This window comes from Borostomias antarcticus, assembly GCF_949987555.1.
Source record: "Borostomias antarcticus genome assembly, chromosome: 1".
NCBI lineage: Eukaryota > Metazoa > Chordata > Actinopteri > Stomiiformes > Stomiidae > Borostomias > Borostomias antarcticus.
In genome coordinates, this window is record NC_140234.1 from 25,589,480 (window position 1) to 25,610,208 (window position 20,729).

General features: G+C 48.2%; 1 protein-coding gene across 1 annotated transcript; it reads right to left on the bottom strand.

The window, feature by feature from the left end:
• Window positions 1-1,819: 1,819 nt before the first annotated feature.
• arsib (arylsulfatase family, member Ib) lies at window positions 1,820-5,498 on the bottom strand (the record flags this gene model as incomplete). Its single annotated transcript, XM_084453317.1, has 4 exons — window positions 1,820-2,354; window positions 2,700-3,443; window positions 3,702-3,851; window positions 5,185-5,498. The coding sequence occupies 4 exons, from the start codon at window positions 5,496-5,498 to the stop codon at window positions 1,820-1,822; spliced, it is 1,743 nt and encodes a 580-aa protein (XP_084309443.1).
• Window positions 5,499-20,729: the final 15,231 nt, after the last annotated feature.

The following is a 20,729-nucleotide window of genomic DNA, read 5'->3' on the forward strand; positions in this document are numbered from 1 at the left end:
GACCAGCAACTGTAAACAGTCCTGTAAACAGTCAGGCAACGTCCTGGAACAACCAGACCCAGAATGTGAGTCAACAAAGTCCAAAACAACAACATTCCACCCCAAATGGGAAACAGGCAGATGGCTAGAGCACAAATCCTTTCATATCTAAACAATATCTAAACAATGAAACAATGTGACCATTTATTTTCCCCTGGCATGGCTAAGCTTGGAAAATGCCTTCATACTAAACAGATGAGACATCCTCATTATTGGCCATCAATCATTGAACACAGAACCCTCTAAAAAAAACAGTCAACCAATAAATAAATAAATAAAAAACAGTCATCAGTTCAAAACCACAACTATTAAACATAATTTCCCTCAGAGTTTCCAAGAAGAGAGAGAGAGAGAGGGAGGGAGGGAGGGAGGGAGGGAGGGAGGGAGGGAGGGAGACATAGAAGAGAGAGACAGGGAGGTGGAGAACAGAGGAGAGAAGAGAGAGATGATCACTGGAGACACAGTCGGACAGGGAATATTTCATTTGTTTTATTTTGAACCCTTCTCATGGGAGGGCAGGTCGGCTGGGAAACACCTCGTCAACAACATTGTTTACATTTGCAGCACAGTCACAACACGTGTGGTGAGTGTTTGTTTACACTCACACATTCTACCTTCCACAGAACACACACCATCACCACCCATCCAATAGGTCACCAGGTGTGTGTGTGTGTGTGGGGGGGTGTTCATTTCTTCTACATTGAATTTCTTTTTTCATATGAAAAGAACACTCACATGCATAAACATTCTTATGATGTTCATGTAGCCCCATGTAGAGAAACAGGTCAACATTATAACAACACACAGATACAGATACACCCACCCACATATGCCACCCACATATGCCAGATATACACACACACACACGTGCGCACACACACACAGATAAAGACACACATGTGCATGCATAAGACAGACAGGTGCACACTCACACAGATACACAGACACACAGAAACACACACACACAGAAACACAGATATAGACACACTCACACAGATAAACACACGCATGCGCACACGCACACACACACACAGGGGCGGGGATCCTGGGGGGGTCAGGGGGGACAATATTTGAGATCATTAAAATTGTCCCCCCCCAATATTTAGATTGGGGTAGTGGCATTCAAATGACCATACAGCCGCGTAGGAAGATGTCCCCCCCAAAGTTGGATACAGATCCCCGCCACTGCACACACACACACACACACACAGATACCGACAGACAGACAGACACATACACAGCACACAGATGCACGCGCACACACACAGTAGTGTTTTTGTGTAAAATAAAATAAACATAATAGCTAAATAAAGATGGCTCAGATTATTTACTAATCTCACAGACAATCACACAGAATGTCTCTGAGTTTATGGAACCGTCTATCTATCTATCTATCTATCTATCTATCTATCTATCTATCTATCTATCTGTCCATCCATCTATCCATCTATCTATCTGTCCATCCATCTGTCCATCCATCTATCCATCTATCTATCTGTCCATCCATCTATCCATCTATCTATCTGTCCATCCATCCATCTATCCGTCCATCCATCCATCTATCTGTCCATCCATCCGTCCATCCATCCATCTGTCCATCCATCTATCTGTCCATCCATTCATCTGTCCATCCATCCATCCATCTATCTGTCCATCCATCCATCTATCTGTCCATCCATCCATCTGTCCATCCATCCATCTGTCCATCCATCTATCTGTCCATCCATGTATCGTTCCATCTATTCCATCTATCTGTCCATCCATCCGTCTACATGTCCATCTATCTGTCTATCCTGTTGGACATCATTCTGGTGTTGAGCTTCTCGAAGAAGGACGTCAGTTTACACAGTTTACACTTCTTCTTCTTCCTCTTATTCCTCCCTTTTTTGTACACTCTGTCCTTCCTCTCCTCCTCCTCCCCCTCCTCCTCCTCCACCCAGGGGACCCAGGCTCCTCCATGGCGGTCAGGGTTGGCCCGCGGGTCGTCGACGGGGAAGCGGACGGGCACGGCGGTGCGGTTGTAGAACGCCAGGCGCGCCAGCAGCCGCCCCACCACGTCCGGCTTCTGATTGGCCAGGTCGTGGCGTTCGTAGGGGTCAGCGGTGATGTTGAAGAGCCAGACGGTCTTGGCGATGCCCCCGACGCTCCTCTCCAGGTTCCACCAGGTCCCAGGCAGGGTCGCCAGCATCTGGGGGGGGACCCAGTCTCCGTGGCCCGGGTCCCCTGTCAGCAGCTTCCAGTCCCCCACCCTGATGGCTGCCTGCACAGACGTGTCCCACACAGCTTGGTTGTCCTGCCCAGAGCCGGAACCAGGCCTGGAACCAGGCCCAGAACCAGGCCCCGAACCAGGCCCCGAACCAGGCTTTGACCCCTGCTTCGGTTGCTGTCTGGGGGTGGAGAAGTTTTCCAGGGAGGCCTCAGTGGGACCAGGGACTTTCCTGGAATGCTTTCCAGAGGAGTCACCAGGACCGAGGACCTTCCTGGAGGCCTTACGGGGACGAGGGTCTTTCCTTGACATCTTCCCTGAGGAAGACTCACCAAGACCAGGTTTTTTCTTGGAGGTCTTCCTGGAGGAGGCCTTAGTGGGACCATGGGCTTTCCTGGAGGAGGCCTTAGTGGGACCAGGGACTTTCCTGGAGGCCTTCCTAGCCTCTGTGCCCTGCCCGGCCCTCCTATGGAGGGGGTCTATATTATGGAGGATCTCCAGGCGTGGAGACTCCTTGCCCTCGCTGATGGTGGGCCAGACGTCGTAGCCGTCCAGCCCCTCCCCGGCCGTCACGTTCCCCCCCGCCAGCCCCACCAAGGTGGGGTACCAGTCCGAGATGTGGAGCAGGGCCCTGGAGACCCTGCGCCTGTGTCGGAGCAGAGGGCTGTGGACGAAGCCCACCGCCCGCACGCCGCCCTCCCAGTACGTCCCCTTCCGGCCCCGGAGAGGCCAGTTGCTGCCGCCGGTGAACGGCTGGGCTCCGTTGTCGGTGGAGAAGACGATGACGCTGTTCCGGTAGAACCCGTACTTCCTGAGCGCGTAGGTCACCTTCCTCACCGCCTCGTCCACCGTGGTCACCATGGCGGCGTACTTCCTGCGCGCCACGTTGCCCATGGCCCGGTAGGGGTAGATGTAGGACTTGGGGGGGTGCAGGGGCGTGTGCACCGCCTGCAGCGACAGGAACAGGAAGAGGGGCTGGCGCGAGGCATTGTGGGAGGCCAGGATCTGCCGCGCCCGCTGGGTGTAGAGGTGGGTGGAGTACCGCCCCGCATGGCCCCAGGACACGCCCTCGTCCTCGTGGAGGTCGTAACCACAGAGACCGGGACCGTCACACGCCCCATAAGAGTAGTAGTCCACACTTCCTGTTAGAGAGCCGAAATAGCTGTGGAACCCTCTCTGGGTAGGAAGACAGGAGCGCCTGGAGGAGAGGGGAGGAGAGGAGGAGAGGGGAGGAGAGGAGGAAGAGAAGAGAAGAGAGGGGAGGAGAAGAGGAGAGGAGGAGAGGAGGAGGGGAGGAGAAGAAGAGTGGAGGAGAGGATAGGAGGAGGAGAAGGAGAGGAGGAGGGGAGGGGAGGAGAAGAGGATAGGAGGAGAGGAGAGGAGGATGGGAGGTAAACTTCAACAATTCCTACAGTCTGAATACATTATACCTGTGCACCAGCCAGGCCTACTGTACCTGTAGAAGCCCAGGTGCCATTTGCCCACCATGTGTGTGGCGTAGCCAGCCTGCTGCAGCCGCTGGGGCAGGGTGGGCATGTCTGGGGGCAGGCAGCTGGGCTGGCGAGGACGGATGATGGAGTGCTGGAGGCCTGTATGGATCTGGTACCTGGTACACACACACACACAATACAACAACATTCTGTAGGTCAGTAATGTTCATAGGGATGTGTGTGTGTGTGTGTGTGTGTGTGTGTGTGTGTGTGTGTGTGTGTGTGCGCATGTGTGTGTGCGCATGTGTGTGTGCGCATGTGTGTGTAGGTGTGTATGTGTGAGTGGCGCGCACGTGTGGTCTGTCAGGGACGTTTGCGTGTGTTTGCGTGTATTTGCGTGAGTGTGTGCGCGAGGGCCGAACTTTGTTTGTCAAACCTCCTGCCTTAAACCTCTCCAACATAATTGAGCTCACTAGTACATTCATACCAGTGGAAAGACCAGATCCCAAAAGTTCCATCGTGAGATAAATCGAATGCACTCCTTTGACCCAGGTGGGCTCCAGTGCTATAAACACCCACAGAACTGGGCCAGGATATACAGCGTTGGTCTCTTCACACACCAACACTAAGCCCCTCTCTGTCCACACACAAGCCCACACAGAGGTGTTCAGTGCCTGCTCTTCAGTCTGGACACAGAGCTGGCTCACATTGACCAGCCTCGCTGAGAGACACACAAACTGGTGACCAGGCTCCAAACTCATTCATTACTAACACGCGCACACGCACGCATGCACACACACACATGCGCGAGCACACACAGACACACACACACACACACACACACATATACACATTCTGGGTCAACATCCACCCTGCTGGACAGCTGCTTGGTCAGTGTAAACATGACAGTAAACAGTGACTGGGAGTTCACTGAGGAGACTAGCGCGTCTGCCTCCTCCCACCTTCTCTCCCCCCCTTCTCTCTTTCCCTCTCTTCATCTCCCCGACTCCTTTGCTCCATTTTCCCACTCATTCCTTCTCTCTTTCCTTCCCTCGCTCTTCTCCTTCCTTCCCACCATCATTCTTTCTCTCCCCTCCTTCTCCCTCCCTCCCTCCCTCCCACTCCCCTCAGCTGGCTGTGTTGACTCTGGATCTGCACCAGAACCACTACAGCTCTATACTGTAGGTTTACTTTACAGTTCAGCCATCTCCCCCTCTCACCTCCTCCTCCTCTCACCTCCCCCCCTCTCGCCCTCTCCTCCCCCCTCCCCTCCTCAACAGATGTTTCTGCTCACACAGTTTCACCCAGAACATGTTCACTGAGTAGGGTTCTCTGTTATAGAGTGGAACATGGTTAAATTACTTGCGCAACGCACATGCGCGCGCGCACACACACGATTGGGCAGAGTGCCTTGCTCAAGGCAGTGTGAATCTCCAGCTATAACGTTTTGAGATTCGAACTAGCAACTTGAAGTCGGAGTGTTTCAGACTCTCGGTGCTGTCACCTCACCTGCCCGTGATCAGCTGACTCCGTGACGGGGTACAGATCGGTTGGACATAGTAGTTCTCCAGCTTGACCCCCTCCGCGGCCAACCGGTCCAGCGTCGGGGTGCGAATGTCCGGGTTGTGGTATCCGATGTCGTTGAAGCCCTGGTCGTCCGTCAGGATGAATATGATGTGCGGAGGTCTCCTCGGTTCCGGTGGAGCCGTGCCGTCGTTCTGCGTGCGCTCGTCGCGGTCCACCGGGTTCGGCTTGATCCAGTCCACCGACATATAGCCTAGACTCAGGAGACCGACCACGGAGAGGCTGGTGAACGCGTGCATTTTTCCAGCCTCCTCCTCTGTGAATAGTAGTACTGGGACAGAACTTCACACTGTCCGTTTAAATGCGCACATAAACTCTCCCGGCATCATCAATAGCCTATCCGTGATGAAGCAGCTACAGAACAAAGACAGCGCTGTATTATGTCCGCTACGACATCTCATTCGTTATCCGCTTGCAGTAGCCTACAACTTCCAGGAACACGCTGGAACATTTCGGGAGGTTACGTCGTCCTTGCGCGTCAGGACAATTCACTGATGCAAACTATATTTTTTAAGTTACGCAATGGAACCATTTCTCTACATTTTGTCCAAACCATTGATTTCGTTTCAACGTTTCCTCTTTCCTCACGTCTCCTTAACCCCGCCCGAGCCAGCCTGTCGTGCACTCTTCCGAGAGAGCTGTAACCAGATCAGTTTAGACACCACCCTTTCCCTGCCTCGCGCCAAGGTGCGCCTCTCCTAGGAGGAGCAAGACCCCAGACGCCGAGGTTATCTCTCCGAGTCTGTAGAACGGATCATGACATATAGCTTTGATTTATAGGTCTTTCTCGGAGCAGCCATGTATCAATGGGACATCAAACAAGAGACGTTAACTCCTTGGATTTTAGAGCAGCTTGGCTTAATATTCTGAACATACTACTGAACGCTGGTGTGTTGATATTCAGCAGGTCCTTCAATAGTCCGTAGAGAGAGGATGTAGAGAGAGACAGAAAGTTCTGAGACAGAGAGAAAGAAAGAAAGGGGGGGGGCAGAGAAAGAGACTCATTAGGGAGAGGCATACGGACGAGAAACTTCTGTTTAGACCAGTGTGACGTGCAACCCTGCACGATGTCAAATTAAAAAGCACACGCTAACACACACACGCCAACAGGCCTGTCTACCCCATTCCCTAGACCCAACCAGTAGCCTACAATACAGAAGTCCTACCTAACCCTAGTCCCAAAACCCCTAGCCTCAGCGCTAGCCTCAGCGCTAGCCTCAGCCCTAGCCCAACCCCTTCTCCAGCCCTAGCTCCGTGTTTGTGCAGGCGTCGTCAGCGCGGTATTTCCAGTGCACCGGGGCACTGGGGCCAGACAGAGCAGGTTGATTGGCTCCTGTTCAGCATTCCTTCCTCCACCACTGAACATCGGCACTGCAGGCAGGGTCATCCTTTCCTAGACCTCTCTGTACTAGACCTACCTGTACTAACCATAACCCTGTACTAGACCTCTCTGTACTAACCATAACCTTACTAGACCTCTCTGTACTAGACCTCCCTGTACTAACAGTACCCCTGTACTAGACCTCTATGTACTAACCGTATCTCTCTGTACTAGACCTTCCTGTACTAATCTTAACCCTGTATTAGACCTGCCTGTACTAACCGTAACTCTACTAGACCTCTCTGTACTAGACATCTCTGTACTAGACTTCCCTGTACTAGACCTCCCTGTACTAACCATAACCCTGTACTAGATCTCCCTGTGCAAGACCTCCTTGTACTAACCCTAAAACTGTACTAGATGCCTGTGTACTAGACTGCACTGTACTAGACCTCTGTACTAGAGCTCAGACTGTACTAGACCTCTCTGAACTAGACTAGTAGACTGATGGCGCTCTAGAAATGCAGCCTTCCTTCGCCCTGTCCTTAAAGGTGACAGACGGTCTCCCAAAATATTAAAAATAGTGTACATTACATCATACTTAACCAGTATTACCAAACTTCTGCTGGATTTTAAAATGAAAACAATTCTAAAGTTAAAACAGTTCTCTGATCTAATAGTTGTATGGGTTTGTTAAAAGTTAGCTTCCCTGTACAGCTAATACCAATCTCTTCATGTCAGATCAGTGATGCATCAGAGAGAGGAGGGTGGGGGGGCTGCTTGTCTACAGAAGCCCTGCAGGGCCGGCTGGATGGAAGATAGAGCTCCCTCTGACTGGCTCCTCTGACCCGTTCCTCTGACCAGCTCCTCTGACCTGCTCCTCTGACCCACTCCTCTGACCGGCACCTCTGACCTGCTCCTCTGACCTGCTCCTCTGACCCGCTCCTCTGACCCACTCCTCTGACCCGTTCCTCTGACCAGCTCCTCCGCCCGGCTCCTCTGACCCGCTCCTCTGACCGGCTCCTCCGCCCGGCTCCTCTGACCCACTCCTCTGACCGGCTCCTCCGCCCGGCTCCTCTGACCCGCTCCTCTGACCTGCTCCTCTGACCTGCTCCTCTGACCCGTTCCTCTGACCAGCTCCTCCGCCCGGCTCCTCTGACCCGCTCCTCTGACCTGCTCCTCTGACCGGCTCCTCCGCCCGGCTCCTCTGACCCACTCCTCTGACCCACTCCTCTGACCGGCTCCTCTAACCCACTCCTCTGACCTGCTCCTCTGACCCGCTCCTCTGACCCACTCCTCTGACCCGTTCCTCTGACCAGCTCCTCCGCCCGGCTCCTCTGACCCACTCCTCTGACCTGCTCCTCTGACCGGCTCCTCCGCCCGGCTCCTCCGCCCGGCTCCTCTGACCCACTCCTCTGACCCGCTCCTCTGACCTGCTCCTCTGACCTGCTCCTCTGACCCACTCCTCTGACCCACTCCTCTGACCGGCTCCTCTAACCCACTCCTCTGACCCGCTCCTCTGACCTGCTCCTCTGACCTGCTCCTCTGACCGGCTTCTGGTCTCCAGGCTTTGTTCTGGTCTGATTGAGCAGGAGTCAGGGTCGAAGGCAGCAGGAGGACAGAGCTTTTATAAGAAGAGCATCATGACGTCCTGACAGGAAACGCTTATTCTCCCAGCCCACTCCATGAAATCGAGGGGGGATATTAAACTGACCCGTGTATGTTAGTTTGTGTTAGTTTGTGCATTTGTTCATTTGTGTGTGCGTCACACATGTATCAGAGCCCACCACCTGAGGGCGCTCACCACAATTCATACTTTCTAAATTCACAGTTCAGAGCTTGAGGAGTTTAGTAGCTCTTTTGGTGCTTGTTCTAAATGTTAGAATTCTCATAGTATCGGGGTTAGGTGCATTGTGGGTACAATTATCACGAGTTATAGCCGTTATATTCACAACATGACTCTTATTTAGGTAGTTAAATCGTGTTAGATAGAGTATGGCTATGTCATAATATTATGTGTCCAACCTGACAAAGTCATGTCTTTAGGTGGGGAGCCAGTGAGACCTCCAGCACTTCCTGCTTCCATAGTCATAGTCATACTGTCATAGTCATTTTTATTCAGAATGCGCACCCAACTACAGTTAGTTACAACAGCCCGGGGCGCAGACCCCGAAAATGATAGAAGAGAGGGGGAGACACAAGACAACAATCATCCACATGAAATAGGAACATAACTAGACACACTAAATAACACACATTCAAACTACCTCACAAATCAGCCTCGGAAAAGTCATGGGTTTTGAGCCTGATTTTAACAGTCTCTAGGGTGGGGGCGGATTTCATGTTGGAGGGAAGGTTGTTCCACAGACAAGGTGTCGCCACTGCAAAGGCCCGATCTCCCCTAGTCGCCATCCTTGACCGTGGGACCTTCAGGAGCATCCGGTCATCAGATCTGAGACCTAGAGCTGAACGAGCGGGTCAGGAGATCAACGATGTAGTGCTGGGGCGCGGCCATTCAGGGCTTTAAAATCATGAAGATTTTGAAGTTCACTCGGTACCTCACTAGGAGCCAGTGGAGGGAGGCCAGGACAGGTGAGATGTGGTCCCTCATCCTGGAGCCCATCAAAAGCCTGGCAGCAGCATTCTGAACAAGCTGCAGGCCATTTATGGTCTTATCTGCGATCCCAGAGTGGAGGGAGTTACAGTAGTCGAATCGTGAGAAGATGAGTATGAGGTCTCAGAGTATGAGTACCTCCGAAGGTCTCAAGGGGAGAGGAAGGACTTGATTCTTGCGATGGTGCGGAGTTGAAAAAAGCAGGACTTCACTACTGAGCTCACTTGTTTATTGAACTTAAGTTCGGAGTCGAATAAAACACAAATGTTTCTGACCTGGAGATTAACCAAAGTGGACAAACTACCTAGGTCATTGGTGACAGTGGCGGTGGAGCCAGAATGATTTCACCCTTGCTTTCATGCAGTTGCAAGAAGTTTTGGGCCATCCGATACCTTGATGTCGTTCAGACAATTCATGAGCCGGTCCTGACCACTTTGGTCCTTCGTCTTCAGTGGGAGATATAGCTGTGTGTCGTCTACGTAACGGTGAAATGAGATGTGCTGTTGGATGACTTGACTGAGGGGAAGCATGTAGAGGGAGAATATTATGGGACCCAGGATAGAACCCTGTGGAACCCCCCAGGTGAGATTGGCTTGACGTGAGGAGTGACTTATGCAGACAGAGAAAGTTCTATTGCATTCCTAACTGGATGTGCGCTTAGAGAGTTATGCTTTAGACATAATGAGGATGTGTAAATGACTCGGGCATTAGGAAGTCTTGTTAGGGGAGTCCCAGTCAATGGCGGACCGGCCATCGGGACGTTCGGGATGAAGCCCGATGGGCCGGGCCACAAGTGCTGGTGAGGGCCGCATCTTAGCTTTAAGATAATACTGACATATTTATAGTCATGTTTTTAATGTGTGCTGTTGATTAATATGTAATTTCCCTGTACAAATAAAGTCGTCATAAATGAATAAATAAAAAGGCTTCACACGAGCCAAAAGCTTTGCTGGAGTCATTCTGGATTTCCAGAATTGAAGGAAAGAGCTCAGGGGCCCTTTTATTTTTCACACCGAGTTTAGACCTCTGGGAGTTAAATACTATGCGCATAAAATGAATAACACTTAAAACATTGAATATATTTATATTCATGAAGAAAACATCACCTTTCTACTCCATCATTACCACAAAGGAACATGCCTCATGGTTGGGGGGACAACATGTTTAACCCATATACTATTGCATCTGGCTTGCTGTAGCGGTACCATAATATTATCAGTGTTGTGTGGGGGTTTAGTGAAACACAACACGCCCAGTCTGCCATAAATGCTAGCAGAGGTGATTGGGAGACCCTGCTCATGAGACCAGTAGGAACCCTAACCTGTCCAGTTCACATTAACCTGGAGACCCTGCTCATGAGACCAGTAGGAACCCTAACCTGTCCAGTTCACATTAACCTGGGACTCTCTCATGTGCCTGCCAGCTATGTGGAGAATGCGCTTAAACCATGGTGGACTTCAGCTGTAAACACAGCAGAGCCTGATACCCAGCATCACATAGGTAACATGTAGGCTAGGCCAACCTGCACAAGTCCTAGATGAAGGTGAGATGATAAGATTAGACAGTTTACCCTCTGCATGCTGCAGGGAGAGGTGGTGGACAATGCCACCGTGTGGTTGTTCGAGTAAACGTTTTATTTTTTTATTTTTTTTAAAACCTTTATTTAACCAGGTAAGTCAATTGAGAACAAATTCTCCTTTACAATGACAACTGGGCCAAGAGGCAGAGGTTAAACAGGCCGGAGCACATACAATCCTCACAAAGGGTTGCTTTAGCTGCCATCTTGGATTCCTCCTCGACTAAACAAAGCCATGAGATTATACTTGAAAGTTGTAGCTGCAATAGTATGTGCTGTGCATGATCGTAAAGCAAGTAGGCTATATTTCATATCATGATGTTTTGTATTTTTACACCAGGTATTAGGCTACAGTAAGTTTATACAGAGCCATCCGTTGACGGTGGGCCGCCGTGCCTTTTGGGCCAACACAACTGTCTTTTATTGTCTGTCTGGCAGGTAGATTGGCCCATTGGTTTTGGGGTCAATGACACTGGGCTAGCCCAATCACATCTTTAACCCCCTTCTCTTTTGGGCTCAGTGCCTTCATTATACAACACTCATTTCTAAATGCTTGACAAACGCAAGAGGCGCAAAGAAATTGCGGACCAAATAAACCGGCCCTCCAGGCAGGCAGGGCAGATGCTGCCAGAAGTACAAAATTCACTGTTTGCTATCGGACCATCTTCAGCTGATAGGCCCTCTGACCATACCCTGGCTAACAATGGTAAGATCAACCCCACCGGCGGAAACGCATAGCCTACAACAGCGAATTCAGCCAGGGGGCATGTGTGAACGCGTCCACCAGAGGAGGCTGGCCCTGCTGTGTCAGAGAGAACCAGAGGGGACACTTTGCATTCTCTCTCAAAGAGGTCCATCTCAGCCCTGCCAAACCGAGCCCAGAATTGAGTCACAATCCATGGATGAAGGCTCCACTCGCCCGGATGAGGCCCACCTCGGGACATCAAGTCCGCCCCGACATTCAGGTGACCGGCAATGTGCCGTGCAGTCAGAGACCGGAGGTTGACATGAGCCCATCGCCACAGCATCAACTCCAATTAGCGAAGCGCTGGTGACCGAACTCCCCCTTGCTGGTTGGCGTACACTACTGTGGTCTGGTTGTCTGACCACACCAGCACATCGCGCCCCCTTACCAGGTGACCAAAGTGGTACAACACCAGCAACACCATCTATAACTCTAGGGGGTTGATGTGGCGGCGATCCCCGGCTAGCCACCAACCACCTACGGCCTGGGACAGGCATGTACCACCCCAGCCGTTTAGAGACGCGTTCGTGAAAACGGAGATGTGAGCTGACAGTCCGCCTATTGGAACGCCGTGCGCTATTACGCACCGGTCCCTCCCATAGCTGAGGTCCGCTTCCAACGACCTCGGTACCCGCACAAGGCGCCGTCACTATTATGCGCCGTGTCCCACAGGATCTAGGCGGAGCCGTGTGAACCACTTGTGGGTGAACCTCATGTGCAGCAGGCCCAGTGATACCACCACATGAGTTGCTGCCATGAGGCCCAGAAGTCGCATGATAGAGAGAGAGCCGATGCTCTAGCTAAAAGCACATTGGGAAAAAGAGGCTGTAGATGTGCGTGTTTCACTGGGAAGAGTGGAGCTGAGGGGTAAAGTCAAGGAAGGTGTGCTAATAGAATGGCAGGAGCTGTGGGGAAAATAAACTAAGGGACGGCACTTGTTTTCTATTCAGCCGCAAGCTAAACGAGTCACTCAGAGCTTTAGATCTAGGAAAGACTCTGTAAAGGTCTGTCGCCTGAGACTTGTCATTGTGGATTGAACCACTGTTGTGGCACATTGTGGGGCTTAGGGGTACGAGAAGCTCTTTTTAGAACGGTATCACAGCTGGGTATTTCTTCATTTTCTTTCAAGTCCATACTCGGCCAGAGTGAGAACTACCAACTGATAGCCAAAGCGGTGTTGCAATTCTTGTATGACACAGACAATGGCGGACTGGCCATCGGGACGTTCGGGACGAAGCCCGATGGGCGGTCCTCAAGTGGGCCGGTGAGGGCCGCGCCCCGCACCCCCCCCTCAGTGGGCTGACTGGGGCTACGTTGCCCGACCTGAATTATGTCCCCAGTCCGCCCCTGGACACAGAGCTGTATGATCGGATTTAACAGGATGCTCATCTTAGTCTGGGGCCTGTCTCATTCGCAGTTGTTTCGCCGGTCTAGAGCGGAAGCGCGATGACGCATCGCATAATCTTCCGGTCTGGACCGGAAGAAGAACAGTTGTTGTAATGTTTTTACTGTAGGCTGCACATGAAGTTTCGAGTACCTAGATAACATTCACGATGGCATCACAAGGCATAACACCGACGAAAATTGTAAAAGAAGATGCGAGGAGAACTACCGGTTAAGGAAAAATAAAGCAAGTGGAAGTAGGAGGCGGGCTCTACAGGCTCGAGCCGGAAGAAGGTTCGGGCTTAAGGCAGTGAAGTAACCTGGGGGGGAGTAAGCCAAATGTTGTAAGGCACTTTGAGTTGCATTTTTGTATCTATCTCATATATTCATGTTTGATTTTAGCTTCCTACAGTATTGTCTTTATTCTTTTAAAGAATTTAAGAATCTTTGGATGGTGGTTGATTGCCTTGTTAAGGTTGTGTGGTCTACACAGTTAAACTTGAGGACCTTAAACTTAGTCTGGTGAGTCTTCTGATTTGGCTACCTTAAGAAAGTATCTTATAGTTTATCTTGGGATTTTATTGCATTTTATGAATGCATGTTAATGATGTAAAACGTTCATGGCAAAACTCTTTTTATATAAACAAATCATTTTATATAAATCATGTTTTTTCACGTGATGACGGGAAGCTTTTAGTTCAGTCTTTCTTGTCAGTAATCACTTTAGAACTCATCATTGTAAACTTTCAGGCAGTAGGTTGGCCATCCCTGGCCGCTATAGAGAACACAGCACTTATGAATTTATCAGTTTTATTAATTTATTAAGTCATATTTATTTATGAACTTGTGGTATGATCAATTTGTATGATGTCTTTGGTTGGTGTATTGTGTATTTTATTTTTGCCTTTTTAGTTTGGTGTATTGTGTATTTTATTTTTGCTTTGTAGCCTGGGCACCCAGGGCCAGCCAGTCTGGCAATAAAGGCAATCGCCCAGGGCCCCAGAACGGTTATGGGCCCCTGCTATCTGCGCGCAAGAAAACCAAAATTATTCTATTGTTACTGTTACGTCCCCTACTCAGATGTAATAATAAAGGTGTAATAACTAGGGGGGAGAGGGGAACGCAACAGCCTGTGTCTAGACCCACCGGGCCGATGTAACAAGACAGTACTAGGTGATGGAGTGCTGTATGGAACCAGGCAGGGAAAACCAAAGATAACGTTCGTCACTAAAAAATGATTTATTACCACCCACAACAAATGACAATGAACAGAAACACCACAAGACGACAAAACCACAAAGGGGGAAATAAATGAATTAACAGAGGGCAGGAGATAAGGGACCTAGGGAGAAGGACTGAACGGTGCCACTAAGAAGCACAGCCCTACCTTCCCTACACCTCTACCCTATAGACCCTAACAATATCTAACTGAAAACAGAACTAGAGGCCCTAACTAGCTATCTATCTAAGCCTAAACCGGAACCTTACCTACCTGCTACAAAAAGACGTGGCAGCCGCTCACTCTTACCTAGTGTGTTTAACAGAGGGTTACCTACGTGGTGAAAATGTATACCCCAGGGTATCTTACCTAAAGCCCTTCTCCCAGGAGCGGAAGAACACAAGGGGAGATAACAAATCACAGTAAACCCAAACACAACTAGAACTAAGGCAGGTAGGTTGTCAAACAGAAGTACACAAACAGTAGGCTTTAAGAAAACTAAGGTCAATCAACATCACAGACAACATACCCCTCTGTCTCCCTCTAACAAACAGGGAACACAGACACACATATATATGGGGAAGGCCGCCTGCTGATTGGGCAGGAGATGATTGGGGAGTTGATTGCTGATGGCAGCCAGGTGGTAGCAGTGGCAGCCAGGAGGATGGCAGGAGACAATGATTGACAGGACGAATGACAAGGGAAGGTGCACACAGCATGGACAGACACCTGGGGGACACAAACATGAACAGTAACAAAGCACAGGACAGACACAATACGTAACAGTTACTTAGGCTATATCATACACACGCAGCAAAAACATTCACAGAAACCTTCGATTTGTGACTTTACAATTTGAGCACAGGCAAATAATGAGATTTTTTAAATTTGGTCTAAATTAATTAGACAAAAAGTAAATATTGTATTCTCTCCCAGACCTGACCACAGCTACTGACTGTGTGTGCTCCTGGTTCATTTTGGCCTCTTGCCTTTATTCTTGTTTGTTTGCATTAAATATGAATATCATAAGCGCCAAAAATCCCATGCTACTCCAGTACATATACAAATAAATATTTTTTGAAATCTGAAACATTAGTAAATCAGAATGATAATGAGTGTGTTGTCTAGTGTGCTTACAGACCGTGAGGAAGCCCTGTGTGCTACCTACTACTCCACTACATATACAGGACTGGATAGAATAGAGAATTGTTACGTCCCCTACTAAGATGTAATAGGCTACTAGCGTAATAAAGGTGTAATAACTAGGGGGGGGGGGGGGATGCAACAGCCTGTGTCTAGACCCACTGGGCCGATGTAACTAGACGGTAATCGTGAATGTGGTGCTGTTCGGAAACCAGTTGGCAGAGTATATGACCAGATCGTCTAGAGTGCAGTTAGGTACACCAACTAAGACTGTGTTAACCAGGTGCTGGAAAGTGGCTGGAGCGTTACACATGCCAAACGCCATCACTGTGTAGCCTACTGGAGGAAGTTATCTGGAGTGACAAAGGCTGATATCTCTGAAGCCTGAGCTGTTAATGGGACCTATCAATAACCCTTTAGCAAATAAAGTTTACTGACAAAGGTTGCATTACCAATAGTATCTACAGTCATCTATGCGGGGTAAGGTGTAAGAGTCGGGTGTGGTAACGGCATTCACCTTACGATAATCTGTAACCTGCTTGTAGGCCTACCATCTAGTTTGGGAATCAGTAAACAGGGGTTTCTCCCAAAGTGTACTGGGAATGGCTAAACCATGTTCCAACAAATAACCCAGTGAGCATTTTTCAGTTGAAAAGACGTTTAAAAAACGACTATCATCAATATTGAAAAAATATTGAAAATAGTATTTCACTTTGTACTTTTGAACCAGTTTTGCATGTAATTTCACTGGGTTACCATAAACCATATTTTAAACAACTTTTCAACTGAAAAATGCAACTGTAAAAGTAATTCTGGTTATAGGATTACAGCCAACCAGCAGCACATCACACACACAGTCATATTAACACTAACAGTTTCTACTGGGACAAAAACACCATGTGACACAGGCTACAATTTATTTTTATTTCTTTGACCAAATATGGAACCAACACACAATTATGCAAAACAGCAAACACACAATTATGCATGTGATGTGGCCTCAGTTCACATCCAGACAGGCTCTAACAGAGAAGGGGGATGTAACAGGGCAGAACAGGGGCCAAAAAAGTAATCTGTATCATGTGTGTGTGTGTGTGTGTGTGTGTGCGCACACTCCTGGGTGTGGCCTAGAACGACCACCTTCCCCAGGGCAAAACATTTCCTTGAGAAAGGATGAGGAACATGAAAACATATTTGCCCTTAAATAAAAAAAAAAAAAAAAAGCATTAATCTGTTGGGGCTGTGGTCAAAGCTACCCTCACCAGACCTCCCAGGAGCCTGCTGGAGGTGGTCCGCCATGGCGTTACATTACATTACAGTCATTTAGCAGACGCTTTTATTCAAAGCGACTAACAATTGGTAAATGGTAAATGGACTGCACTTATATAGCGCTTTTCCACCTTAGCGGCACTCAAAGCGTTTTACAATGGCCTCTCATTCACCCATTCACACACACATTCACACACCAATGGCGGTAGCTGCCATGCAAGGCGCTAACCTGCTCATTGGGAGCAATTTTGGGTTAGGTGTCTTGCTCAAGGACACTTCGACATGTGGACAGTCGGAGCTGGGATTCAAACCACTGACCCTTCGATCATTGAACGACCCGCTCTACCAACTGAGCTACAGCCGCCCCAATAATTGCATTTAATGTAGTAAAACTCTACTCTAGGACTCTGCTGTCCTGACGTCAATGGGTAGTTCATTCCACCACTGTGGGGCCAGGACAAAGAAGAGCCGTGACCGTGTCGATCGACCGCAGGGGCCTCGGAGTGACGGGTCAACTAGTCCCCCCGAGGTAGCAGAGCGTAGCAGTCGGGAGGGGGTTTAGGGTTTGACCATGGCCTGGAGGTAGGAGGGGGCTGTCATTGCCCTGTAGAGCTAGCGCCAGAGTTTTAAACTGGATGCAAGCCGCTACAGGGAGCCAGTTTAGAGAACGGAGGAGGGAAGTTGTGTGGGAGAACTTGGGATGGTTGAACACCAAGCGAGCAGCAGCTTTCTGGACAAGTTCCAGAGGTTTAATGGCTGACGCCGGGGCCCCAGCATGGAGGGAGTTGCAGTAGTCCAGGCGGGAGATGACCAGGGCCTGGATGAGTACCTGTGCTGTTTCATCAGTGAGGAAAGGGCGAATCCTGATGTTGTAGAGCATGAATCTGCAGGAGCGTGTGACGGATGTGATAAGTGCGGAGAACGACAGTTGGTCATCCAGGGTCACACCCAGATTCCTTGCAGTCCGAGTCGGGGTCACCACTGGGTCTTCAATGTGATGGCCATGTCCCGGTGCTGGCAGCCCTTCCCGGGAGGAACAACAGCTCAGTCTTGTCCAGATTGAGCTTAAGGTGATGTGTCGTCATCCACTCCGAGATGTTAGCCAAGCACCCAGCTACAGCGTTGTATATTTCCAGGCTCTTTCGCTGTTGCGTTGGACTTCATGAAGACCTCTATAATATTAGGGGAATAAAATAATCAAGTATATTATACCATGAAGTGAGAGGCTTTGACAGTACAACCAGTCATTAAATTAAATATTGGTGAATATATATTACCTTTAACCCCAGAGTACAGCAACATTGCTGTGAAGGCCCTTTTTTTCTTCTTTCATATTGAAATTGGACATCAATTTCTTGGTGAAGAATCTGTAAATTAGAAAATGTAGTGTCAGAGGAGAGAGAGAGGAGAGAGAGAGAGGAGGAGAGAGAGAGAGAAGAGAGAGAGAGATATATAAAGCTAGAGGAGAGAGAAGAGGAGACAGACAAGTGTCATACACTACAACCACACAGTCAAAGAATAAGACACTACTCCCAACATTCCCTGGTGTACATACAAGGCAAACTCCTCACGCAGTCATCGCCGATACTGTTTCATGGTGTTCAGGTAGCAGGGCAGGGGCTCCCACACAGACACCTGCTCAGAGGTGCAGAAATAAAGACAGAGGAAGATAAATTAAAAAGGATATAAGTTGTATTTCTCTGATGTGGCTGGTGGGGAAGGCCTTTTTTTTTTTCTTTAACTCTGGGCTCAACCACAGACTAACTTTACTGTGGTCCTTTGATTTATGTCTTCATAAAACCTAGTATCTACAACTGAAGATGATCTCATGCAGTCAAGTCTAACATGACTGCTCATCCCTTTCTATGGAGTCAAAATGAGGCCAGAAAGCATTGTAAACGTAAGTGAAGTATTGTAAACGTAAGTGAGGTATTGTAAACAAAAATATATGAATTGTAAATGTAAGTGAAGTATTGTAAACTTAAGTGAAGTATTGTAAACAAAAAATATATAAATTATTACTTAATTATTAAAAAATAAAATAAAAATTGCATTTACAATACTTTTTTGTGTTTACAAAACCTTTTCTGCATTTACAAAACTTTTCTGCCTTTACAATACTTTTTCTGCGTTTACAAAACTTTCTTGCGCTGCAAAACATTCTGGCCTCTCTTTGACGTGGGGGCGGGGTTAGATGAGTGGCGTGTCCAGAGAGGAAGAGGCGGGGTTTTGGGATGCCCACCGCCATATATAAATCAAAACCATAGAAGAAGTCCAAAAAACGTTGAGCAGCGCTCATATGGCGGTGGGCATCCCGAAACTCCGCCTCTTCCTCTCTGGACACGCCACTCATCTAACCCCGCCCCCACGTCAAAGAGAGGCCAGAATGTTTTGCAGCGCAAGAAAGTTTTGTAAACGCAGAAAAAGTATTGTAAAGGCAGAAAAGTTTTGTAAATGCAGAAAAGGTTTTGTAAACGCAAAAAAGTATTGTAAATGCAATTTTTATTTTATTTTTTAATAATTAAGTAATAATTTATATATTTTTTGTTTAAAATACTTCACTTACGTTTACAATACTTCACTTACGTTTACAATACTTCACTTACGTTTACAATTCATATGTTTTTGTTTACAATACTTCACTTACGTTTACAATGCTTTCTGGCCTCATTTTGACTCCATACCTTTCCTCTTAACTAGAGACATCAGGAGAATTTATTTACGAAAAAGAACATACATCTCCTTCAAACATTACAATATATGGGTGCGTACCTTCAGTCCGACCACCCAATAATCCGACTACTCATAATTCCGACTACCAAATATTCCGACCATAGGTCCCCATCATTTTAGACCCATTGGTCCGACTACCCGTTCGTCCAACTAAAGTTATCCCGGTATTTCGACCACCAATAAGTCCGACTTCACTTCCCGATATCCCATCTAGCAATATTGTAGGCTATGACATCAAAATTTCAGCTTCTCTTTTACAGGCGCAGCAAGTTCAGCAGGCTGCACACGTCTAGTTCGTGTTTAGAAACTATAGCCTATATTGTATCGCTAAGTCAACTTTGCTGCCTTGTCTTGATCCAAATGACACGCCTAGGTAGCCTTAGCCCCGATGTGACCCCAGAGATACGCTGTCGCTCCTCTAATCTGGGGTCACGTATATAAGGATATAGAAAAAGGTGACCGGAATAGTCCGGCGAATTTCAAATCTGACGCTCACCATGCATTCCTGTAGATGTCATGTCGGGGCCTTGTTGGTTCGTTTATAGGTGAAAAACCACTGTTATAGCCTATTTTTCACCCACTGATCCATCGTTTCAGGGTTTTCTGGTTCTTCTTCTACGCTCTACTGGAAATAGTGCACGCTCTGTGGGATACGTCACAGTGCTGCCACCAATCGGGGAATTAATATAATAATTATATTAATAGTAATCTTTTTTTGCCCAGGGGTATCCAAGGGGCCCCAAACCCATATCCTGCTTAGGGCCCCCAGATGGACAGGGCCGGCCCTGTCCAACACTAAATTCCAACTCAACTTTGCACATTAGAACATAGGCTATTAATTCAGTCAGGATGCTCTTATAATGCATTTATGGGTGCATAAAGTCTGAGGCTTGTCTATTTTTCAGTTTCATGTTCATCGCGCAGCATTTATGTGCATTATTGGAAACACGTGCGTCTTCTCGAATAGGCTATTGTTCTCATAAAGCACGAAAAGGTCTTCATTCAGATAGTATGAAACATGACTATCTGACATGAAAGTATGGGATTAGAATCATGCCATAATTCGAAACTGAAAAAAAACGATGTGAAAGGTTGTAAGTCAGTGTTTGAATGCTTGAACACGGTTTTGCAAGACTGAAAATACGTTTTGAAGGCTTGCACAATGTTTTGATAGGTTGAAAATAAAATTAGAATCTCTGAAAATGTTGTTTTGTATTTGAGTTTTCCTTTTTCACAGCTGCAACACTCATTTTTCAACCATTCAAAGTCACTTTTTCTGAGATTTGGTCACACACTTGCAAGGTTGCGAGTCATGTCATTTCTGGCAGCGTTCTTCCGCAGACGGTTTTGAAAAAAACGGTGGACTTGAAACTCCACAGCAGCGGTCTGAAAATTATGTGACAGTAGGGGGCGCTGTTGCACATGTTCTGCATGGATGGCTTAGCTGCATGGATGTAGCTTAGCCAT